At 41.1% G+C, this 20,830-nt stretch overlaps 2 protein-coding genes across 8 annotated transcripts in view; one reads left to right on the top strand and one right to left on the bottom strand.

Annotated features, from left to right (window-relative positions):
• caska (calcium/calmodulin-dependent serine protein kinase a) overlaps positions 1–20,830 on the bottom strand; it is a 515,992-nt gene that overhangs the window by 237,634 nt on the left and 257,528 nt on the right. The window lies entirely within an intron of this gene.
• The window catches only part of LOC144691548 (putative G-protein coupled receptor 34), a 59,159-nt gene that overhangs the window by 18,991 nt on the left and 19,338 nt on the right, over positions 1–20,830 (top strand). Inside the window, exon 2 of one of the 3 annotated variants that reach the window (XM_078559732.1) lies at positions 5,282–5,398. The exons of 1 other annotated variant lie outside the window; for it this stretch is intronic. Coding sequence is in view for 1 of the 2 variants with exons in the window: in XM_078559731.1 (XP_078415857.1) it covers positions 5,324–6,334 (1,011 nt within the window). In the remaining variant the exon portion in view is untranslated. Of the gene's footprint in view, positions 1–5,281; positions 7,543–20,830 lie in introns of those variants that run through there. One more of the 3 variants, XM_078559731.1, reaches the window with a different exon arrangement.

Below are 20,830 nucleotides of genomic sequence, written 5' to 3'. Positions count from 1 at the left end.
CCATACTGTGTCTCTGGGAGGATTTCCTCAGCCACAGGATGTGATGGACAAGAGGGAAATACCTTGATAGTTTTCATAGCATGATTTATCTCCCTTCTTGAAGGTAGTTGCTATGGTCATTGTCATGCATGTCACTGGGACAAAGTGATTTGTTAATTTTGATTGATGCCAACCTATTTAGCATCTCCATTCTATTTTTATCCTCTCCATTATCCCTGCTCCCTTCTCCTCTCCGATGACATTAATTTCATCCTCTTCTTTTATGAAGACAGATGCAATGTGCTCATTCTGTACTCAGTCATGTCCTTTGCCTTCACAAGATGCTCCTTTTTGTCCTTAATTGGCCGCACCATTCCTTTAACATTCGTTTAAAAAAATAAGTTTAGAGAAAATCTTTGCCTTCTTTTAATGTAAGCCACTAATCTTTTTTGTATGCTCTACTTGCCCTTTTTATATCCTGAACGAGCTGTATTCTGTATGGTTTTCTGCTGTATTTTGTATATGACATTTGTCATTAATCCCCCTTCTGTGTTTTATTTTAACCTTTTATTCCTATTCTTATCCAGGGAGCTCTAGACCAATCTTTCCTCTTTTTGGGAATATGCTTGGCTTGTACCAAAAGTACCTCTGCCCTGAAGATTCATTTAATGTTTCTTTGGCTAATACTTGTTTCCAGCCCACCTGTGCTATATCCATTCTCAAATCACTGAAATGACTTCTTTTCTAATTGGATATTTTCACCTTTGATTTTTCTTTGTCTTTTTCCATAACTACTTTACTAAACCTAGTACTAGTGATTATATTATAATCACTATTTCGCAGATATTCAACCTGATTTGTAACATTCCCCATATTAACATTTTTTTAATTCATTCATGGGATGTGGGCTTTGCTGGCTGGACTAGCATTTATTGCCCATCCTTAGTTGCCCTTGAGAAGGTGGTGGTGAGTTGCTTTCTTGAATCACTGCTGTCTGTGTGGTGTAGGTACACCCACAGCACTGTAAGGGAGGGAGTTCCAGGATTTTGACTCAGCGACAGTGAAGGAATGGTGATATATTTCCAATTCTGGATGGTGAGTAGCTTGGAGGGGAGCTGCCAGGCGGTGCTGTTCCCATCTATCTGCTGCCCTTGTCCTTCTAGATGGTAGTGGTCGTGGGTTTGGAAGGTGCTGTTGAAGGAGCCTTGGTGAACTCCTGCAGTGCATCTTGTAGATGGTACACACTGCTGCTACTGTGCGTCGGTGGTGGAGGGAGTGAATGTTTGTGGATATGGTGCCAATCAAGTGGGCTGCTTTGTTCTGGATGGTGTCAAGCTTCTTGAGTGTTGTAGGAGCTGCTCTCATCCAAGCAAGTGGGGAGTATTCCATCACACTCCTGACTTGTGCCTTGTAGATGGTGGACAGGCTTTGGGGAGTCAGGAGGTGAGTTACTCTTCACACGATTCCTACCCTCTGGCCTGCTCTTGTAGCCATAGTATTTATATGGCTAGTCCAGTTCAGTTTCTGGTCAATGGTAACACTCAGGATGTTGACAGTGGGGGATTCAATGATGATAATGCCATCGAACATCAAGGGACAGTGGTTGGATTCTCTCTCATTGGAGTTGGTCATTGCCTGACACTTGTGTGGCGCGAATATTACTTGTCACCCCAAGCCTGGATATTGTCCAGGTCTTGCTGCAATTGGTCATGGACTGCTTCAGTATCAGAGTCGAAGCAAATAGTGCTGAACATGGTACAGTCATCAACGAACATCCCCACTTCTGACCTTATGATGGAAGGAAGGTCATTGATGAAGCAGCTGAAGATGGCTGGGCTGAGGACACTACCCTGAGGAACTCCTGCAGTGATGTCCTGGAGCAGAGATGACTGACCTCCAACAACCACAGCCATCTTCCTTTGTGCTAAGTATGACTCCAACCAAGAGTTTTCTACCTGATTCCCATTGACTTCAGTTTTGCTAGGGCTTCTTGATGCCACACTCGGTCGAATGCTGCCTTGATGTCAAGAGCAGTCACCCTCACCTCACCTCGGGAGTTCAGGTCTTTTGTTCATGTTTGAACCGAGGCTGCAATGAGGTCAGGAGCTGAGTGGCCCTGGCAGAACCGAAACTGAGGATCAGTGAGCAGATTATTGCTAAGCAAGTGCCGCTTGATAGCATTATTGATGACCCCTTCCATTACTTTACTGATGATTGAGAGTACTCGGCACTTTCTGCTGAAGATTGTAGCAAATGTTTCAGCCTTATCTTTTGCACTGATGTGGTGGGCTCCTCCATCATTGAGGGTGGGGATATTTGAGGAGCTGTCTCCTCCTCCAGTGAGTTGTTTTAATTATCCACCACCATTCACAACTGGATGTAGCAGGACTGCAGAGCTTAGTTCTGATCCGTTGGTTGTGGGGTTGCCTAGCCTTGACCATCACTTGCTGCTTATGCCGTTTGGCACACAAGTAGTCCTGTGTTATAGCTTCACCAGGTTGACACCTCGTTTTTAGGTATGCCTGTTGCTGCTCGCGGCATGCCCTCCTGCAGTCTTCATTGAACCAGGGTTGATCTCCTGGCTTGATGGTAATGGTAGAGTGGGGGCTGTTGCCAGACCATGAGGTTACAGATTGCGTTCGAGTACAATTCTGCTGCTGATGGCCCACAGTGCCTCATGGATGCCCAGTCTTGAGTTACCAAATCTGTTCGAAATCTATCCCATTTAGCATAGTGGTAATGTCACACAACACGACAGAGGGTATCATCAATGTGAAGGGGAACTGTGTCTCCACAATGACTGTGCAGTGGTCACTCCTACCGATACTGTCACGGAAAGATGCATCTGTGACAGGCAGGTTGACGAGGACAAGTATGTTTTTCCCTCTTGTTGGTTCCCTCACCACCTGCTGCAGACCCAGTCTAGCAGCTTTGTCATTTAAAGCTTGGCCAGCTCGGTCAGTAGTGGTGCTACTGAGCCACTCTTGGTGATGTACATTGAAGTCCCCCACCCAGAGTACATTCTGCACCCTTGCCACCCTCAGTGCTTCCTCCAAGTGGTGTTCGACATGGAGGAGCACTGACTCATCAGCTGAGGGAGGGCGATACGTGGTAATCAGCAGGAGGTTTCCTTGCCCATGTTTGGCCTGATGTCATGAGACTTCATGGGGTCTGGAGCTGATGTTGAGGACTCCCAGGGCAACTCCCTCCTGACTGTATACCACTGTGCCGCCAAGTCTGCTGGGCCTGTTATGCTGATGGGACAGTACATACCTAGGGATGGTGATGGTGGTGTCTGGGACACTATCTGTAAGGTATGACTCTGTGAGGCTGTTATTGACTAGTCTGTGAGACAACTCTCCCAATCTTGCCACCAGCCCTCAGATATTAGTAAGGAGGACTTTGCAGGGTCAACAGGGCTGAGGTTGCCACTGTCGTTTCCGATGCCTAGATTGATGCTGGGTGGTCTGTCCGGTTTCGTTCCATTTTTGTGACTTTGTAGCAGTTTGTTACAACTGAGTGGCCTGCTAGGCCATTTCAGAGGGCATTTAAGAGTCAACCACATTGCTGTGGGTCTGGAGTCACATATAGGCCAGACCAGGTAAGAATAACAGATTTCCTTCCCTAAAGGATATTAGTGAACCAGATGGGTTTTTACAACAATTGGCGATGGTTCCATGGTCATCAGTAGACTTTTAATTCCAGATTTTCATTGAATTCGAACCCGGGTCCCCAGTGAATTACCCTGGGTCTCTGGATTACTAGTCCAGCGACAATGCCACTACGCAATTGCCTCCCCATAAATCCAACACCATTCCTGCTCTTTCCACACTATTCTTTGTTGAACAGGATTTGGGTTTTTTGGGGTTGTGTACGATCTGCCTCCGCCTAAATAATTAACACCAAGGAAAGGAATGGAATCAGTAGAAAGGGAATGGGGTTTACGGTAGGCGCGGAAAACTTTGGATTCAGTCTTCCTGAATATAAATTGAAATGAAAATTTTTACTCATCCAACTTGATGTCAAACAGGTAGTCTGACAGTGTAGAGATAATTGTGGAGTCTGGAGAGATAATGGAAAGATACAGCTGGATATCCTAAGCATGCACATGGAAGCTAATCCAATGCCTATGAATTTAGGAGCAGATGAGGAAGAGGAGTTAGCTAAGGACAGATTCTTAAAGTAGGGCAGAGACAACATTGCTCAAGACGTGCTGGTTCCGCTTGAGCAAGAACGGAGTGGAACGACACAAGAAGAGTCCCAAAGAGCTGAACAACAGAGGCAAGAAATGCAATGGAAGAGGAAAGTTTGATCAACTATATGAGATTGGTGCAGAGACAATGCTTTATTGTCTATATCACAGGACAACAGCAATGAGCAGGATAGAAGCTAGACTGAAGGGGTGGTCAACAATGCTTTTTTCTAGAATTTTAGAAAGAATTTTAAATCTAATTCTAGAAAAAAGCCTTTCTAGCTTTAGGGATTGAAGTCAATTCAGAATGCAATATGAAGAGTGCCACTATGAACATGTGAGGTGTCTCTCTGCAGTACTTTCTTTTGTTACTTGTTGCAGACAGGGATCAATGGTCTCCTGTTTAAAATTAACATTTTACATTAACGAACACTGAACAGACCCAGTTAAAACTTAAGCTTGATCATAGAATCACAATGCATGGGAGGCTGTTCAACCCATAATATGTATGCCAGCAGTTTGAAAGAACTTCCAATTAATCTGAATCCCTGTTCATTCCCCACAGCCCTGCAAAAGTTTCCATTCAAGTATATGTCTAATTCGCTTTAGAAAGTTACAGTTGAATCTGCCTCCACCAGCTTTCAGACAGTGCATTCCAGATGACAACTTGCAACATAAAATAAATTTTCATCCTGCTTTTTCTTTTGCCAAATATCTTAAATCTACGTGCTCTGGCATTCTATCTTTTTGCCAGTGGAAACAGTTACCAAATCCCCTCACAATTTGAACATCTCCATTAAATCTCCCCATAATCTTCTCTGCTCTATAGAAATCAATTCCAGCTTTTCTAGTCTCTCCACATAACTAAGGTGCCTCATCGAAGATATGATTTGCCTTTAACAAATGCTTGACGTCCATTTAATAACCCATGTTCTTTCAAGTGATCATTCATTTTGTGCTGGATCTGGGAATCTAGATGTTTCCTCACAACCAATGTTAGACTGGTTGGTCTAACAAACGTCCTACAAATTACGTCTTACAAATATATTTTGCCTTGGTCATTTGCCATCTAATATGCTTCATATTAATACAGACTCCATTTCATTACAGAAATAGATACTTGCTTTCAAATTATCGTCATTGCCTGAAAATATGGGAACTACCAATCTGTCAATGAGCTACTGGCTGTCAGAAAATGGAAATAAATCGCTTAAGGCAAGAATGGAGGTGAATACATCAGCTGACCAAAACTGCACCATACATGAGAGCTTCCTAATGTTTTCTGTAACATACTCTCTCATTTTTCTAACTGGACTGATCAGCAACATTTCAGCACTGTGCATATTTTTCTTCATTCAAAACAAGAAAAATTCCATCCACATCTATCTGATCAATATGGCAATTGCAGACCTCCTTTCAATTTCCTGCCTCCCTTTCAGAATAGCATATCATGCAAATCATAACCAATGGATATTAGGAAAATTGTTCTGCAGTATTGTAGGCAATCTATTTTACATGACCATGTATATTAGCATTATACTTTTAGGACTCATCAGTGTGGATCGGTACTTAAAAATAACAAGGCCTTTGCAGCACTATAAATTTCGGAATGCCACGCAAAGCACAATGATTTGTGCTGCTCTCTGGTTTGTCTCCATTCTGACTATTGTACCAATGCTTTTGGAGACCAAAACAGCTGACAATTCCAAATGCTTCCATTACAGAGAAAGAGATCACTTCAAAGCATACATCAACCTTGTTATTGTGATTAATTTTTGGATTGTATTTTTTTGCCTCATTTTTTCATACGGAAAAATTGCAAAAAAACTTTCTAAACTCAGTGTAGAAAAGCCTGGTTTTCCCAACAGCAAAATTCTCAGCAGTGCCGCAACAAAAACATTCATTGTTCCTTTCATTTTCACCATCTGCTTCGTTCCATATCATATTTCCCGGTTCTTCTACATCGCATCTCAGCTCCACCAAACAAGCTGTTACTGGAAAAATGTGGTGAATAAAACAAATGAGATATCACTCTTGCTTTCTGCTTTCAACAGTTGCTTGGACCCAATCATGTACTTTCTGCTCTCTAAAACTGTTAGAAGATCAGTACTGAGTTTGGTAAGCGAGAAATTCCAGAAAGACATGCGAAGTGAGAGCACTTAAAAAGCTACAGTATCGCCGGTCTTTGAGGTTTATGGGCTTGTCTCAAACAATTTGAAGTATATAGTCATATTTCTATTTTTTTTAAATCAAGAAACTAAGATGATTTCAGATTTGTTTGCAGATATAAATGACCTGAGCTAGTCTGTATATTCATGAATGATGTATATTGGAATTTTAATATGCAAAAGAGCTAAAAATTCTGAAAATTTGATTCTTTCAAGAAAAATCCAATCCCAAAAGGATTAAAGCACTTAAAGCACTTCTTCATTTTCTGTTTTTTGATAAAGGAACCAGGGATATCAGTTTAATTATTATAAATGCTGTCCAACTATGTGATTAAGTGGATTATGAACAGTGTCCCTCCAATCCCATGACCCAGCTTTAAATCCAGTTTTACCCTTTATTAGAAATGTAAGTGCTAAGTGAATAAGCTTGAGGAGTCTCAATCCAGTTGCTGGACAAGTCAAGAGGGTAACTCTTTACATAACTGGTAGCCTCACTCAGAGAAGCCATCATAGTGGTGGTTATTAAAATATCTCATTGGTGCTACGGGTAACATTCTTCTGAAGTTGTACTAAAGGAGATGTGCATTTTACTTAATTATCACACAATTCTAAATACTATGCAGGGAGATATTCACACTTAATGAATGACCAGACGGCATTCACATTTAATATTTTAAATGTTAGTTAGAGGCATCCAGGAAACTGGCTTGTGCAGGCATCTAACCAATATATTTCTGTTTTTGTAACATTAATGGGGAAGTCTATCCATCTACCGCATCCCATTGATACCATTCATATTGCTACTGGAAATAATATGTCACCCCAATGAAAGTACTATAAAGAAAATCTATTTTTTGGAAATGTAAAACTTGATGACAAATGATGATGGACACATCAGTACATATGTCTATTGCAACATTTAAATTATGAAAACACACAGAATACATTTCCCTTTTAAGGCATTTGTGGCAGAAAGGAGGAAGTTTGCCTTACCACTAGCTACACTACATCTGACCCGAAAGTGCTCAGTGTGGATTCTGAGCAGACAAAATGAAATATATGACAAATAACAACTTTTTATTAGTTAATTCATAAATGTCACTTATATGCAACTATCCATTATACAAGCACAGGGACTTATCATGTATGCATTATAAAATGATTCCAACTGTAACACTTCATTCAATGTTTCTGGAACCATTTCATTTAATGTTTCTGGAACCATTTCATTTAATAAACAGTAGTGGTAGGAACTGACTATATCATTCTGGATGATTGCACGAAAGATACAACTTGTAGTTTTATCCAGCCATGTCGTAGTACAGGGATGAATTTGAATGTTGAAATTTTTACAACCTTATGTTAGTCAAAAATCCATATCTTCACACCCCACTAGGCAAATACAATTTTAATTTTGATAAAGGAAGTAACAGATAAAGTATAATATCCTATTTTTTGAAAACATGGCAAAGTCTGAAAACCTGAAAACACAAGGCTGCAGATGAGAAGCACCTGGTTCTAATAAATTAATTTAACCAGGTTTATATACAGTTATCTACATGCATATCATTCTCCAGTTTGTTCTGCAGGATGCACACAGAAAGGGACTTTCCCCCTACTCCTGTAGGCAACAGATTTGCCTTCTGGGAGAAGGAACACAAGTTTTAATTAAAATGAGAACTTTACCAGAATTTAAAACAAAATAGACAAAATTGGGAAAGACAAGTATAGGCAAAGCAGTAAATTAAATTTATATTGGATAGCATTGGTAAATGCTAAATAATACAAGTTTTATAAAGATGCTCTGAACAGTAGTGTTGGGTCATTCACAAAATTATCTTAAAAGAATGCATTAGTAAAATATGCTGATTGAAAGACAATGACAATCTCAAAATGGTGACCTCTACAATTATCAACACTGGAGAAGAATAAATTGACAAAGAATACTTTTGGCTGTTGTAAGAGAAGCAGTTGAGAAAGGTAGAAGAGATACTTCCAAAGGCAGAAAGGGATCCAACACCCACTTAGAGAACTGGTGGAGGGACCAATCCATTGGCACAGCACTGATTTTTTTTTTTAAAAAAGCTCCCTAGAACTTTGCCACTTCAAATACTCCAGACTGTTCTGGAGGATTTTAGCTTCTTTCAAAATGACAGTATGATCTTCCACCCATTAGCTATCTTCCAGAGCATGTGGACAGATTTTGTTGGCAGTACTACATGATGTTACATGATTACAGTCCAAAATACACTTCTCTAAAACCAAGACAAGGTATTGCAAGTTTTCAGCATGCTCAACATAAAATCTCTTCATTAGATCAGAGAACTATCAAAGTCATGTCAGCATATGAAACTGACAGTCAAGCCTTGCCAAGTTGGAAAAAGTAACATATTACTCATTGTAAAATGCACTACCTGTATATATGCAGGAGACTCAAATCCAAAATCTATAAGGTTAGCATTCTGGATGAGGTAGCAGTGCCTGAAGGATTACAGTCCTCAAGGTTAAGGTTTTATGATGCCTTGAATAAATTATATAAAAAATCTCACAACAGAACCAGTTGAAGACAAATATGCATATTAGGAAAAATATGCAACTCCCAAAATCATCAGAATTGTCTCCCCCTCATAAATGTACTATACTTAGAAACACCTTTATTTACATATAAAATGTCTTGTGCATAATACATACAATTTTTGAATAAGTCTTTTAGAGATTTTTAAAAAACTGTTTCAAATGCATAAGGAAAGTCCCTTTTCTAGCCAACATGAAAAATAAATGTTCAGTAATGTCTAGTTGTACAAAATAAAGTTCTCATTTCCTTCATTGTTCCCTCTTCACACACATTTTCCTCTTTAGGCTCCAATCTAACCACCTTCCTTCCTCTTTTAGCTGGAGGCTAACTTTCCTAGTTACTTACCAATACAACACCATGATCAATTGATAAATACGCATTTCTGCTAGGCACTTATTCACTGACACTTATCTTCACAGAGTCCTTTTCTTTCTGATAAAAGCAAAAAACTGCGGATGCTGGAAATCCAAAACAAAAATGAAAATACCTGGAAAAACTCAGCAGGTCTGGCAGCATCTGCGGAGAGGAACACAGTTAATGTTTTGAGTCCGTATGGCTCTTCAACAGAACTAAGTAAAAATAGAAAAGAGGTGAAATATAAGCTGGTTTAAGAGGCGGTGGGGGCGGGGTTAGAGCTGGATAGAGGGCCAGTGATAGGTGGAGATAGCCAAAAGAAGTCATAGACAAAAGGACAGAGGTGTTGGAAGTGGTGATATTATCTAAGGAATGTGCAAGCAAGGTACAGATAGCCCTAGTGGGGGTGGGGGGAGGGGATCGAAATAGGCTAAAAGCCTGATGCCACCACCAAACACATCTTCACTTCGCACCCCCCCGCCGCAGCATTCCGCAGGGATCGTTCCCTCCGGGACACCCTGGTCCACTCCTCCATCACCCCCTACACCTCAACCCCCTCCCATGGCACTTCCCTCAATTTAGTCTACTGCATTTGTTGCTCCCAATGTGGTTTCCTCTACATTGGAGAGACCAAACGCAGACTGGGTGGCCGCTTTGCAGAACACCTTCAGTCTATCCGCAAGCATGACCCAGACCTCCCTGTCGCTTGCCATTTCAACACTCCATCCTGCTCTCATGCCCACATGTCCGTCCTTGGCCTGCTGCATTGTTCCAGTGAAGCTCAACGCAAACTGGAGGAACAGTACCTCATCTTCCGACTAGGCACTTTACAGCCTTCCGGACTGAATATTGAGTTCAACAATTTTAGATCATGAACACTCTCCTCCATCCCCACCCCCTTTCCGATCCCCTTTTTTTCCAATAATTTATATAGATTTTTCTTTTCCCACCTATTTCCATTATTTTTAAATGTATTTCCGTTCATTGTTTTATCTCTACCTTTTAGCCTATTTCAATCCCTTCCCTTTACCTCACCCTCACTAGGCCTATCTGTACCTTGCTTGTCCTGCTTTCTACCCTTAATTAGCACATTCCTTAGATATCACCACCTTCAACACCTCTGTCCTTTTGTCTATGACATCTTTTGGCTATCTCCACCTATCACTGGCCCTCTATCCAGCTCTACCCCCCCCACCCCTTAAACCAGCTTATATTTCACCTTGAGTCATACGGACTCGAAACGTTAACTGTGTTCCTCTCCGCAGATACTGCCAGACCTGCTGAGTTTTCCAGGTATTTTTTTTCCCCTTTTCTTTCTGCTTAGCTGAAAACTGACAAAATTCCCATTGGGGGATAGGCAAGCTTAATTGCTATTCATACAAAATCATTGAATCATACAGCACAGTAAGTAGGTGCAATGTGTCTGTGCAGGTTCTTTGAAGAGCTATCCAATTAGTTCCACTCCCCTGCTCTTCCCTAGGAATTGTGAAATACAGAAATTATTCCACTTGTGAAAATATTTTGTCTATTTAGGTGCTAGCTTCCTCCTCACTGCGTGGGAAGAAAATCATGCATTTCACAGTTTGAGCATCTTTTCATGCTAAATTTGAAGTGTTAGAGCCAGCCTGTGTCAAGATAAATATATACAACAACTTGCATTTATATAGCATCTGTAACATATTAAAACACCACAAGGTACTTCAGAGGAATGCTATCAAATTTTTTTGGAGATTTTGTTAATATACTGATGTGAATGATATGTATGTAAATAAAGGATGCTAGACTTTTTTTGTTATAATTCTGTTTTTATACAGTTTTGCACATCAGCAAGATTTCCTGACCATAGTTGATCTTTTTGTGCAATGTACCATGGTGAGTTAACACATTGTGCCTCAAAGGGGACACGTTGGTCTGGGTGAGATCATTAAACCGCCATGTTAACAGCGAGTCACAGACGCAACTTACATAAATCACCTAAATTAGAAGATTGTGGGTTTAAGGCCAAATCCAAGTCTTGAGTGCACAGTCTTTGCTGACATTGCAATATTGAATGTTGCATTACAAATAGTACTGTATTTTGGTTGAGATGTTAAACTACAGTCCTGTCTACTGTTCAGATGTTAAAGATTCCATATCGCTATTAAACAATAGTTCTCTCTGTATCCTGTCCAATAATTCCCTCTCCACCAACACCATCAAAAAGTAGATTAATTAATTATTCATCTCATACTGCTGGGGATCTTGCTCTGCACAAATTGCCTCCATGTTTACTTAAGTAGCAGGGGCTTGAGATACTTAAATGCATTAAGAGGTTTCTCAAAAATGTGATAAAATATTATTCAAATGCTTCTTTCTTATTAGAATTTCAACTACTTGGTTAACTATCAAAACTTAGGTGACATTCTACTTAGGGCAAGGTCACAAATTAGTTTTTGGGATTTCAAACTTCTTTCCACCCAAGGAGTTAGAATTCTATGTAGCAAAAGAGAGGTGCGATGTTTGAGAACAATCTTTACATTTCCAGAATAAAACAACTGAGGCTGGTTGAGAATGCAGGCCAGATGAATGCACATGCCACTTTCATTTATGCCTAATGGCCTTAGGCAGTGGGGGTAAACAGTGCTACAACTTAATGGAGAAATTCATAACACTGTTCACATTAAAAAAACTCTCTCATTGAATGATTTCACAAAATTTAACAATTAAAAGAAAATGAATCACAATTCATATCATATTATAGGTACAGTGTCTTAAATCCAGCTATCTGAAAACTGGAGTTGTCTGAAAACCGGATATTTTTATGAGCTGGCATGCATTCATTTTAATTGTAATTAAATGAGTAAAATAATTTACCGGGACAATTCAGCTAGGTGCTGCATTGGTGTGGTGGCATGTCAGAATAGTCATTGGCTTCGTGTGCTAGTCTTTTCCTGTGCTCCAAGTGACCCTTGACCCCACCACCCAGTTTGACCCAAATCCAGCAAAGCCTCTGACTCAACTTTACTTACCTTATTATTGATTTTTTTTCAAATGTTATTTCTTCGCTATTATGTATTTTTAAAAAACTTTAATAAAAAGAAACTTAGTCACTTGATTTCATGTGTCTCCTGTTAAGTGAATTAAGGTTCTGAACTTTTCCTCCAAAAGCTCCTTTTTTGGGCTGTAGCATTGTAGAGCACATACAGAGAAATGGTTGCAGGACAACCAAGACTGGGAACTCAATATTCAAGGGTATTTGATGTTCTGGGAAAAGGATATGGGGTAGCTTTGGTAATAAAGGAAGGTATCAGTGCGGTGGTGAGTAGTGATATAAGTGCAATAGATCGTGATGTGGAATCAGTTTGGGTGGAGATAAAGAATAGCAAGGGGAAGAAGTCATGGGTGGGAGTCGTCTATAGGCCCCCGAAGAGTTGCCTTACTGTGGGACAAAGTATAAATCGGGAAATAATGGAGGCGTGTAAGAAAGGTGCAATATAGTCATGGGTGATTTTAATCTGCATATTGACTGGACAAATCAGATTGGCAGGAGTAACATAAAAAACGAAAGTGCATCAGGAATTGTTTCTTAAAGCAATATGTTGCAGAACCTACCCAGGAACAGGTTATTTTAGATCTAGTAATGTGTAAAGAGGTGGGATTAATAAGAGATATTGTAGTTAAGGATCCTCTAGGGGATAGCAATCACAACATGGTAGAATTTCAAATTCAGTTTGAGGGCGAGCAACTCGGGTCTCAAACCAGTGTCCTCAAATTAAATAAGGACAATTACAGAGGTATGAAGAAAGGGTTGTCTAAAGCGGAAGCAGGCTAGGAAAATAGGCTAAGGGGAAGGTCAGTGGGTGAGCATTGGCAGACATTTAAGCAGATATTTCATAACGCTCAGCAAAAATTTATCCTGGTCAAAAAAAAGGACTCGATGAGAAGGATGAACCACCTGTGGCTAACAAAGGTGGTCAAGGAGAGTATCCAATCAAAAATTAAGGCATACAAAGCAGCAAAAACTAGTAGTAAGCCAGAGGATTGGGATTTTTTTTTTTAGGAACCAGCAGATGATGACTAAAAAGCTAATAAACAAGGTCCCACGCTCACCTTAGCCACTCTCTCTTTTTATTTACCTGTAGAAGCTCTTGCTGTTTGTTTTTATATTTCTTGCCAATTTACTTTCATAAATCAATTTTCTCCCTCTTTATTAGCTTTTTAGTCTACCATTGCTGGTTCCTAAAAAATTCCTAATCCTCTGGTCTACCACTAGTTTTTGCTGCTTTGTATGCCTTAGTTTTCGAGTGGATACTCTCCTTGACCACCTTTGTTAACCATGGGTGGTTCATCCTTCGTTACAGAATAAGGGGACACTCATTTAAAACTGAGATGCAAGGAATTTTTTCTCTCAAAGGGTAGTGAATGTCTGGAATTCTCTACCACAGAGTTGTGGAGGCTAGATCACAAAATACCTAAAGAGGGGGTAGATAGATTTTTGAAATATCGGGCAGTTGAGGGCTATGAGAAGCTGGCACGAAAGAGGAGTTGAGGTCTTGGGCAGATCAGCCATGATCTTATTGAATGGCGAGGCAGGCTTGAGGGGCCGAATGGTTTACTCCTGCTCCTATTTCTTATGTTATGTTCCTCTGACAATGCCTGCTTAACTGACTTGAACACATGTTGATGTTCCTTCTACCATACATATGGAACATCCTTCTTTAATACCTCCCTAAGCGGTGATGCTCTTTCAGCGAAGTTCGGTATATATAATGCTAAGAAGTTAAAGAATCTGAGGCATCTTAAGTTCTCTCTGTCCTGGACAGTGGGCATATGTCATATTTTCGAGTTTGCCTGGGTCAGGACGGATCCTGGAACTTGAATAAATGGAGCCGAAAAAATTAATTTGACGCACATTCACCTGACATTTCTTGCTGTTGAAGATCAGTCCTTCACAACGAGCTGCTGCCAGTGAATGTAAATTTTGGTCATGCTCTTTGGTTTTGCTCATCACCGCAACATCACCAGCAATGCATACTCATCCAGGAACATTTTCTGTAATTCTGTCCAGATGCTGTTGGAACAGATCCTGGCTAATGGTAAAACCAAAAGGTAATCTCTGGAAGCAGTATCTTCCCAACTGTATCCTGAAAGCAGAGATTTCTTGAGATCCCTCTGTCAAATGAACCAACCAATATCCATGTTTGGCGTTCAACTTAGAGAAAAACTTTGCTCCTGTGAGTTTGGGATTCATTTCCTCTAACATTGGAATCTTTTGCAGGCATCTGGGCCTTGAGTCCAAGCATACCTGGAGTGTACCATCTTTTCAATACACATGATAGAGCTGCACCAGTGTGCTGGTGCACATGATAGATAATGCTGTTACACTCCAAGTCATCCAACACGCTCTTAAGCTTCTTTTATATGTGCGAACTGCACTTTCAAAGAGTGATCAATCAACAGGATTGCATCTTTTTTGAGGTGTAGCACAGCAGCACCTCCGAAGTTTCCTATAGTATCAAATTTGCTTGAATATAGTTGTAGGTCATGGATTGACTCAAGGTGATTATTTTTGGCCTCTTCAGTGATAGGTGCATTGGTTATCTTGTGTATGGTCACAATGTTGAGTTCCGCATACGCCAGTAACTCGGCTACTGCTGGTCTGCTCGTGTCCACCAATTAGAATAGTTGTGGTTTCCACGTCAACTCGCTATAGCTGTATTTCAAGGTCAACATGCCAATGCAATGAATGGGGAATCCACTGTAGTTTGACTGTCGTAGTTTGTACCATTGATTCCCAATGATCTAGATACATATCCTTCAGAATTCTGACCGATAGGGTGCTTGCGCTCGCTCCTGTGCCAAATTTGGCTGTGTGTTTTTGTTGCTTTTCTTTGGGCATACAATAGTTGATAGTAGCAAAAGCGTCCATTTAACTTCATTACACAGTGTCACATTGACAATATGCTGATCACTTCCAGGTTGAAGATTTTTTCACTATCTTCACCATGGTCTGTCTTGCTGCTAAGCTTGCATACATGCTTATATTCATGTAGGTGTCTGGTGCACTCACTATTGTTGCTGCCGGTATGCCGCACATACTTTTTGTTTGGTCATATATCTTAAAGTAATCTCTGGTTGTAACTCCAGAATCAGATTTCCTGCATTAGCAAGCCCAATCTGTTCTTATACCACATTCCTTATAAAGGTCATGGAACGTAGGACAGTTTCACGGTTGGGACAGTTTCACGGTTGGTGCAGGAGACTGCACTTCCCACACAGCTTGCTTGCTTGCTTTGTGTGTCCTGGCTACTGCACCAATGCTAGTAGCTGCACCCAATGCTCTCAGGTGTTGCTGCCCAGCCACAGTGGTTTCACATTTTCTGTCCTCTTTTAGCAGTGTATCAATACCTTGACCTTTCTTTTTCTCCTAAAGGTCTTTTTGGAAGGTTTCAATAGGCATTGAAGCTACAACTAGCTCCATTATCTGTTTAGACAGATCAGCTTCTGAAAAGTCACAGTTCTTGCCTTTAACAAGGTACCTGATGAACTGATCAATTGATCCTTGCGGCTGTTGCCTGTAAGCCATCAGTGCCAGTGTATTCTGAAGTTCATCTTCACACGAAGCTGATCCTCCAACATGTTCCACAGCTTAACAGGGTTCTTCTGATCCTCCTCAGACAAGCCCAAAGTGCTAACTAAGCAGGCCCTCATTTCCACTTGTTTAGCCAGTTCGAAAATCTAAAATGCATAATTCTATCCTTAGTTTAAAAAGCCTAAATTCAGATAGGACATCTGTGGCCTTCCAATTTATGCTGGGGGCTTTGATGGCTCAGTTCATAGCACCCTCGCCTTTGAATCAGAGGGTTGTGGGTTCATGTCCCACTCCCGGAAAACCAAGAACTGTGATTGTACTCGAAAGAAGTTGCAATCTGTGACTGTTGATAACTCGAAAGAATTTTTTTTTTTTCCTGAAGTTCCCTGTCTATTACAGGTGTTCTCAACTTATGGGGATCTGTAACGCCTCTACTCTGGGGAGAGGTTCAGCAACACAGCTGCTGTTTTTTTTAATTCTCTTCCCTCTTTTTTTTTGGCTGCAATTCAGGTTTTTGGCATATTTAACAGTGGCACTGTTTGCCAGTTTCATGCAATTTTGCCTTTTGTGTGGGAATGGCACCCGAGGATGTCTTAATTGCCCTGCAGCTTTTCTGCCCAATTCAAAACCGACTGCACAGTGCAACACTGAACTGACTCAGTGCTCCCACTTGCCACTGATTTATTAAATTAATTAATTAAACCACTAATTCACACATCAATGGCTCTCTCACATATCAGGTACTCACTGTTCTGCAAAATACTGTCTGCAAATGGAGTCTGTCTCCTGGGGTTCAATGTCCATACAGCCTTTGCACTGCACCAAATCTGGTCTGTGGCTCCTCCTGGGGTTTTCAAACTCTCAACGCTGCCACCATGTTATGTTTATGGCTTCTTTACGGAAACTTACCAATCTCTCACACAGGATTGGTAAACTATAAATAAGTTTGACTTATTTGAAGATTACAACTAACATATGTACGTTACAGAATAGCTCACTAAACAGGTCTACTCTAGGAATTCTGAAGCAGTCACTACTCACAGCAAAAGCTGCAACTACTGCTGCACAGACTGGTCACACATGACTTTACATCCTGGTTTCCCAGTGACATGTGTACCTCATTTACATAATCTCTTAGTGATTGCAACAACTGCCATGTCAGAATGCGGTCCCTGAGCCGCACCAGGCAATGTTAAATAGAGAGTTGGCCACCAAGGTGCAAACTATCGTCTCACGTTACAGAAGGTTATCAAAGGAGGACCAATTATTTATTAACTCCTAGCAAACTATGTCTAATTCAGTTTTTTCTGACTCATGTTGCTCAAACTGATTCGATTAACATTCAGTAAGACACCTCTCAGCTACCAACAGGGAAACACACTGCAGCATTGCTTAGAATGACATTTATCTTTCAGTTCACTACAGATTTCTTTATACACAGAGGTCTATTAGAGGCAATGGTGAAAGTAGAATCCATAATAAAATAGGAGTTCACATGAACACCCTCCTCCAATGTCCATGCAGGTACTCTTCTTTCTCACTCAGTTCATGCTGACACTCAATCCCCCCTCAAGCCCCATCACTCATTTCTCATAAATGCTATCACTCCTTCCCTCCCTTCAAGTCCATGCTGGTACGCACCACACTATTCCCACTCCGCAACTTTTTTTTCAGATTTTCCTGTCTCCTACCCAAGTTGTGCTTTTGGTGCACTTCTTGAAGTTAAAGTGGCTGAATGTGGAAGGGCACTCCTGCCTATTCAATGCATCAACATCCAACTACTTTGATTTATAGGGGCAGAAAAATTACATGATTTAGGACCCCAGCAGGGTGCTGAAGCTAGACAGAGGGGACTATCACAGAGCTTCATTTTTGTTCTTGTCCCCTACCACTCTTTTCCCTGTCTCTGTACTTGCTTACAACCTTTTACATCTTGGACTGTTTCCAACTCTGATGAAAGGTCATCGGCCTGAAGCGCTAACGCTGTTTGTCTCTCCACTGATGCGGCCAGACCTGCTCAGTATTTCCAGCACTTTTCTCCCCCCAGATTTTTTTCAGAATCTGCATTATTTTGCTTTTGTATTTATGCCTAGCAGGAGATGTTTGGTCCTGCTGATTTTCATTTGCAAACTAACAGGTTTCCAAAATATTTATTTCCAAATACATATAGATGGCACACATAGTTAGAATCAAAGAGGTATTCCAGTAATTACCAAGGACTAAGGTAACTTCCTCCTCCTTTATCTGCTGTAGTTATGAGAATTGGCAAGGTTTCTTTGCTATTCTTACAAGTGTCTCTATATTTTATTTATTAGGTTCTGTATCTGTAAATTTTAAAACCTGTGAAACATACCCCTTTTAATGCCTTAAAGCCATTATATGCAATGTTTTATTTCAAACACTTGGAAATGCATACATCAAGGTTACAATTTCAATTAAGCAGCACCAACATTTGTAAATTTTAGATGTTGGAAGACCAATATTCTCAAGAATATCTCCATAGATATCGCTATCTGAAAAATTCTATTCAAGATGGTGCTGTCTGGCCATCATTAACAATTTTATGAACATATTTTCTTGAAACGCTTTCCAGTTTTCTAATAATACTTCTTCCAGGTTAATAATCAGGCTTGAAGCAACCCTACCTCAAAGTCAACATTGCACAAGCAGCCTTCTATCTTATGAGATGATGGTTTGTGCCATGGTGGTAAACTCTGTGCTAAGCGTCGCTTAGTATGGCACAGGAGCCCCACTCTGGCATGGCAGTCTTTGCCATATTTTCTGCAGAGGAAGACAGTGGATTGAGAAGGTGCATGATTCGCAGGCCTGTGTTTTCTATAAGTCCTATTTTTGGCCAGCTGAGCTTTCCATTTCTGCTTGTCTCTGCTCGCCTCTTCCAATGCCCCTCAAAACAGTCAGCTTCCATATAGCCATCAGCTACTGTCTCCAAGTTGTCAGCGTCAATGTCGGGCACTTTTATATCTTGCTTGCAGGTATCCTTGCAGCGGTGGTACATTATCTAGGAGCAAGAGGTCATAACCTAGTGACCAGCTCACCGTACAGGAGGTGTGTGTGTGCACAGCTGGCATCCATCTGATGAATGTGGCCGAGCCAGTGCCAACGTTGTTGGCTTAGCAATGAATGTATACTGATGTATTAACAAGCTACAGGATCTGAGTTGGTCATCTTGTCCTGCCAAGAAATGCCGAATATATGTCTGAGACAGTAAAGGTGCAAACTGTTCAGCCTTTTTACCTACCTAGACTATGTTGTCCAGGTCTCTACACTGTAGAGATGCAGGCTTTATAGACTTGCAGATTGGCGCTTTTAGTCAGGTCGCTGTTGTTCTACGCTCTCTTACTCAACTTGGACATAACAGCTGCAGCTTTGGCGGCATGTGTTGATTTTATCATCAAGTAAAAAATTTCTGCCAGTTCTGGTATGTAAGTAGGCACCCTCTGTAGATGAGCTAATGGCATATTTTCTTCTTTGCTGCTGTTGGTGCCGGAACATAGGCCTTTTGACCCCACTGCAGATCTCAAAGGGTCCCAATATTGCCCCACTATAGCTGACCTTACCCATGTCATGGAAAGGAGGTCACATTGAGCAGCTTTGGCACACAGCCAATTTTCTCCAGGAGCTTAAATAGACCGCTTTTGCTCACATGGTCGAATGCCTTGGTGAGATCGATGAAGGCAATATACTGTGGTCTCCTTTGTATTTCTCTTATAGCTACCAGACTGAGAAGGTTACATCAATTGTAGATATTCTGGTTCTGAACCATCCTGCAATTCGGGGTGGATGCACTCAGCCAGGATTGCGAGTCTGCTGAGTGCAACAAGGACTAATACTTTTCCCACAATGCTCAGCAGGGTGATGCCTCGACAGTTGTTGCAATCACTGCGGTTGCCCTTGTTTTGTACTGGGTTATAATCTCTGCATCACGCATATCCTGGGGCACTGGTCCCTTCCCCCCAGCAGAGATAACGAAGCTTGTGCAGATGCTGCATGAGTGCCAGTTCAGGTGGTATAGCATCAGCACCTACAGCTTTTCAAGCGAGACAATTATTTTGCCAAGCTCCTCCACTTTGGATTTGGTATCCAGCTCTACCATGACAGGCAGGTTTTCTACAATGTCTTGAGCTTCCTTAGTGACAGTGCTCTCAATAGAATACAAATCAATGTGTTACACCCATCTCTTCATCTATTTATTGCAGTCTGGGATGACCTCCCATGCTTTTGTTTTCAATGGAGCTGTTTGCTTTGCTGATGGACCTGTTGCTTTTTTGATCCCTTCGTACATGCACCTAGCATCCCATGTTGAAAAACAACTGGATATGCTGGCAATATTGTAACCAGTGGTGCACCCCTAACAGTCTGTTGGACTGTACTTCGGGCATTTCTTATGCATAGTCTTTTTGCTTGGATCCCTCATGCAATTAAGAGGAGTGGACTGCTTGGCTTCAATGGCAAGTTCCACCACAAAGGCGATAGTTTTGAACCAGTCAACATTTTTCCGCTCTTGCTTCCAATCTGGTGAGACAGTAGCATTGCAGATGGTGTCCTGAATGCCCATTTTGCTTCTTCACTCATCGTTGGAGTGCCGGAGAGTTCCTGTTCAACTGAGTCAAGGAACTGTTGGGTTTTATCTGAGTTGGTAGTATGGCTAACATAGATACGAGGATGGCATTTCTGATTTGAATGAAAAAGCTTCAAGGTTTACATCCTGATTCTGGAGCACACCAGGAAGTGATCTATATCAGTCAACACTGTGGCAGCTGCATGTGTTGAGAATATTGCTCAGAGGGTCACATCTGGTGATGATCAGATCCAGTTGGTACCAATGTCCTGATCTCGGATATCACCAGGAAACCTTGCAGCATGTTTTGTTCTGAAAGATGTTAGTTACATAAAGTTCATGGTAGCAGCAAAGCAAGTAGTGTCTGTCCTTTCTCATTATCTTTCCCACGTTCCTGTGCCTGAGGTAGGTG

This window comes from Cetorhinus maximus, chromosome 16 (assembly GCF_964194155.1).
Source record: "Cetorhinus maximus chromosome 16, sCetMax3.hap1.1, whole genome shotgun sequence".
NCBI lineage: Eukaryota > Metazoa > Chordata > Chondrichthyes > Lamniformes > Cetorhinidae > Cetorhinus > Cetorhinus maximus.
Note: the sequence above shows the minus strand (reverse complement) of the source record. Positions and strands in the feature narration are given on the sequence as shown.